The 4009-nt window shown below is 38.9% G+C and overlaps 1 protein-coding gene across 1 annotated transcript; it reads right to left on the minus strand.

The window, feature by feature from the left end:
• Window positions 1–1111: 1111 nt before the first annotated feature.
• LOC127139598 (artemin-like) lies at window positions 1112–2532 on the minus strand (the record flags this gene model as incomplete). Its single annotated transcript, XM_051067600.1, has 1 exon — window positions 1112–2532. A coding segment is annotated over one exon (410 nt), but the record flags the coding sequence as incomplete, so codon positions are not given.
• Between the last annotated feature and the right edge of the window lie 1477 nt (window positions 2533–4009).

Genomic DNA, 4009 nt, shown 5'->3' on the forward strand with positions numbered 1-4009 from the left:
ACTGAGACATTTACAATTAGCATGGGCTGGACAGTATGTTAATCTGATCTGCTTTGCTGAATTTAGAAGCTGCAGGGTGTAGTAAAACATTCATCCATTCAACACCATCCACTAAAATAAACAAAATACTTTTGCATTTTAAACTAAAATTGTGTGTGTATGTGTGAGTGTATATAAGAGTGTGAGTATGTGTGCGTGTGAGAGACTGTTACTGGAAGACAGAAAACAGCTGCTGCAATAATGGCTTTTTTCAACCAGATAATATATTATTGAGCTGCCCTGGAAGGAAAGGTAGAGTTGTATCACATGGTGAAAGCTAATTTTGGTCTTATAAAGACCGCTGTATTAACAAAACAAAACAAAACATCTAAGTTCTTATTTAGCATGTCTTCACATCATTGTATTTGGTCTTCAAACTGGTTAAACTGAGTTTTTGGTTGATATGAGGCTGTTTTGACTCTGTTTTAATTGAGGCTTTGCAGTTGAATCTGTAATATCTAGAAATCACACTTGGCTCCTTCATGGAGGCTCATTGGAAAACTGGCTTTTGGCAAATAATGAGTATGCATTATATCCCATAAAACAAACAAGTAAGAAGAAGAGAAATATTTAAACAATGCTGTGGTGTGGATGTAAGTCAGTACTGCTCAAATTAAAAGTGAGTAATCTGATTAGGTAGACTTGTTTTTTTTCTTTAGATACAGCACTTATTGTATCTAAACTTTTGGCTTTGTTAGCTAGCTAGGTAGTTGGTAGGCTAACAGCAGAAAATGTCAATGTTAAAATGTCTTACCTGCAGACTTTTGAAGCTGAATTACATTTCAAACCATATATAAATAATCAACCATCTTCAACTTTAAACCTATATTAATATAAATTTAAGAGCAGTTTTTGTCAGGTTGTCATTACATGGTCAAGTTGGGCTGTGGGTGTGTTGTTGCATTGCAACATTGTAATATCATATAATAAAAGAAAAAGTTTTTTTTCAGCTCCAAGCAGCATTTAAAAGAAGACTTGTGTCATTATTATTAATATATAGTGTCATTAATTCAAATGAAAACTGGTATTGCGGATCCTTCTACTTCTCTGTAGAGTTTGGCATATAAAGGGTAAACATTAAATTTGTGGGCACAAATTACTTCATATCCTTGCTTTGAATTAATTTGTATGGAGAAATAAACTTGTTCACAAAGTCATTTGTTTCATCATCTTAACATTTTGGTCCCTTGAATGCTAAAGCTACTGTACTGATGCTGATAGTGTTTCAGCACTCTATGTTCACTGTAATGACCAGTAAAAGTTGCGTGGTGTTCTATTTTTTATTTTGGACTGAGATGTTCCCAGCCTTTGGATTTTGGCTTTCAGGCTAAGACAAAGTTTGTCTTATCTCTGACATCTCTTACAGTTCACAGTATGATGAATAATAATGTTTCCATTCTGTTAATTAAATGGCTCAAACTGATGATTTGTGAACACAAATTAAATCAAATATTACCCTTCATATCTGCTGCATATTTCAGCCACAAATTTTGTTTGCCTCTTCAAATGCTAGCTTCCACTAGCTAGCTAGCTAACATATCAGAAAACTGGACACAGCTCCCAGTCAAAAATAACACAGAAGTTAACCGTTCTGAAATAGCCAAGCTGCTTAGAAATTGAATTGGTTACTCTGGGCTTCTGTTGCCAAAGAGCTGTATATGTTAAACATGGCTGCCAGAGGGCTGTTACATCACCTGGATGCCTTCAAGAGACTGAATAAAGGACACAAATATGTATACACTATGAACTGGAACAGTACTGATAGTTTCCTCCTCTGTGCTTATTGCTGGTGGCATTTAAACAAACCTTCTACGGCCCCAGGCTGGAGGCAGACATCCAGACGGTTTGCTGGTGTCATCAGGCTCTGTCTGAATGTATCTGAACCTCCATCAACAACAGCCAAGCTATCAGCACAGGGAAAGCCCTGGCCACAGCGCAGTGGATCCCATCTTCGGCCCATGTCATAGACCACATGAACCCGGGTTAAGTCACCCAAAGTAGACACCAGGCCTCACAATATCCTGCTCTTTCACACAAGAGTTTTCTGTGTTTGTTAACTGCAGATAGACACTCCTCTTTATAGTCAGCCCACACAGCTGCAGTTGGCTGCTGAGAGCCACTTAATTGTCTGCCAGGTAGTCTGGGTGTCCATGAAGGACACAGTCTCATAGCGGGTAGGCCGACAGCAGGGGTGACTGCTGACCATTTTGCCAGAAATGCTCCCATTGTCCAGCAGAGTCTTGAGGGCCAGGTCATAGTTCTTGCGGGATGTGTGGCATGTTCCAACACAGTACTTAAAGAGGACTATCTCGTCTGAGTCATAGCCGAGGCCAAGATCCCGCACCCGCATCTCCTTCCTCTCCAGGCGACAGTCACGGCTGCTTTTGGTCTTCTTGCGGTTCCTCCTTGATGTTCTGGGCAAGTTTGGGTCACGAGGGGAACGCCGCCATCTGCCCTGCTGGATTTCCTCTTCCTGCATCAGTGACCACTCTTCTACAAGGAAAAGGAAACACACACAAGATACCTTGATAGTCAATTATTTGAATCATGCAAATATTACTGGAACATTTCTGACTTCTGTGGTAGTGTCATGGTAGTATGGGTTGTGGAGTGGTAGGCATGTTTGATTTACTAGAGCAGACAGAAAGGGAGGTTGTCCAAAAATTTGTGATGACTTTATTTATGAGCTTTTTGTAATAACTTTTTAAAACACACAATTCCCAGAAGTGACACTTTTCCATTAAGTACATAAACTCATTTCTTAGGTGTCTGAAAGTACTTCATACAAGGACTAAACAGCACTGAATCTTACTGCTTATACAGCAGTAATATTCTATGGCAGAACCAGAAAGTGGCCTGGCACTATATTTCAGATTGCTCATTCCTTACATTAAACTGTTCCTCCAGTGCAACAGCTCCACTGGGGAATGCTATTAATGTGGAGTTTTTACTACAGGCTGAAGCTTTTCACTGCATGTGTCAGCAGCATAGAGGAGAGAATGAATACACTGACCTGTAAGCTAGTGTTATCTCTGTGTATACCAAATCATTTTTCTAATCGAGTGCATTTTAAAATGGTGGACTCTCAAACTGTGAGGCGGCAGCATTTGTTTTCAAGTTGGGACGTCTAAAGAATGAACAGACTCTGAAAGACAAGGCAGTCAAGGACACGTCAGGTCTGTCCCTATAGAAAATGATCTGCCTGGTCTTATTCACTCCTTGTTCATCTTTATGAGCCAACTAGTTTCCTCTGAAGGGGTCTATAAACAGTGATGCTAAAACTGTCAGAGAAATGAAACAAAAGAAAACCAAAAGAAACCAAACTCCAAAGAATGTGATTCAGGTACAAGCTACAAAAGTACTGAAGGATGATATTATTAATAATATAAAAAATAAAATAATAAATAAATATATAAATAAATAATAATAATAATAGCACAGTTCCTTATTGGCTGCAGATTCACAAATTTCGGCCACTAAAAGTGAGTACTGACCTCAGCCTGGCGACCTCTATGACAATTTACTGGCTCTAACACGGGTGATTTTTTTTGGCTGCTTAGCAGCAGCAGAACAAGCTCTAAGCACATATTATCTCCTTATAAAGTTGACCCTCTGGGCCAGTGGCTCTTCAAGATCACTGACCCCACCATGGTAACCACTGGCACTAGAACATTACTTTTAATTTAGTAAAAAAAATTACACTCTTAATGAAGAAAATGATTGTAATGTGCTACCATATGTGCTACCAAACTAGCAGATCTCCTGATTAATATACACATCTGGACCAGCATATTTGGCAAAAGACCAAATTATTAGCCAGATCATAGCTCTAGAATATGTACTAAATGTAGAATTACCCCATCAATAGATGACGATACCCTTAACCCATGTAAATAAAGATCAACACTGGGAGGTGAAAAACTCCTCACACTTCAGTGTATGTACTGGATTAAAATGGAGTTTTATGAAC

The sequence above is a fragment of the Lates calcarifer genome, unplaced genomic scaffold, assembly GCF_001640805.2.
Source record: "Lates calcarifer isolate ASB-BC8 unplaced genomic scaffold, TLL_Latcal_v3 _unitig_1812_quiver_1540, whole genome shotgun sequence".
NCBI classification, from domain to species: domain Eukaryota; kingdom Metazoa; phylum Chordata; class Actinopteri; family Centropomidae; genus Lates; species Lates calcarifer.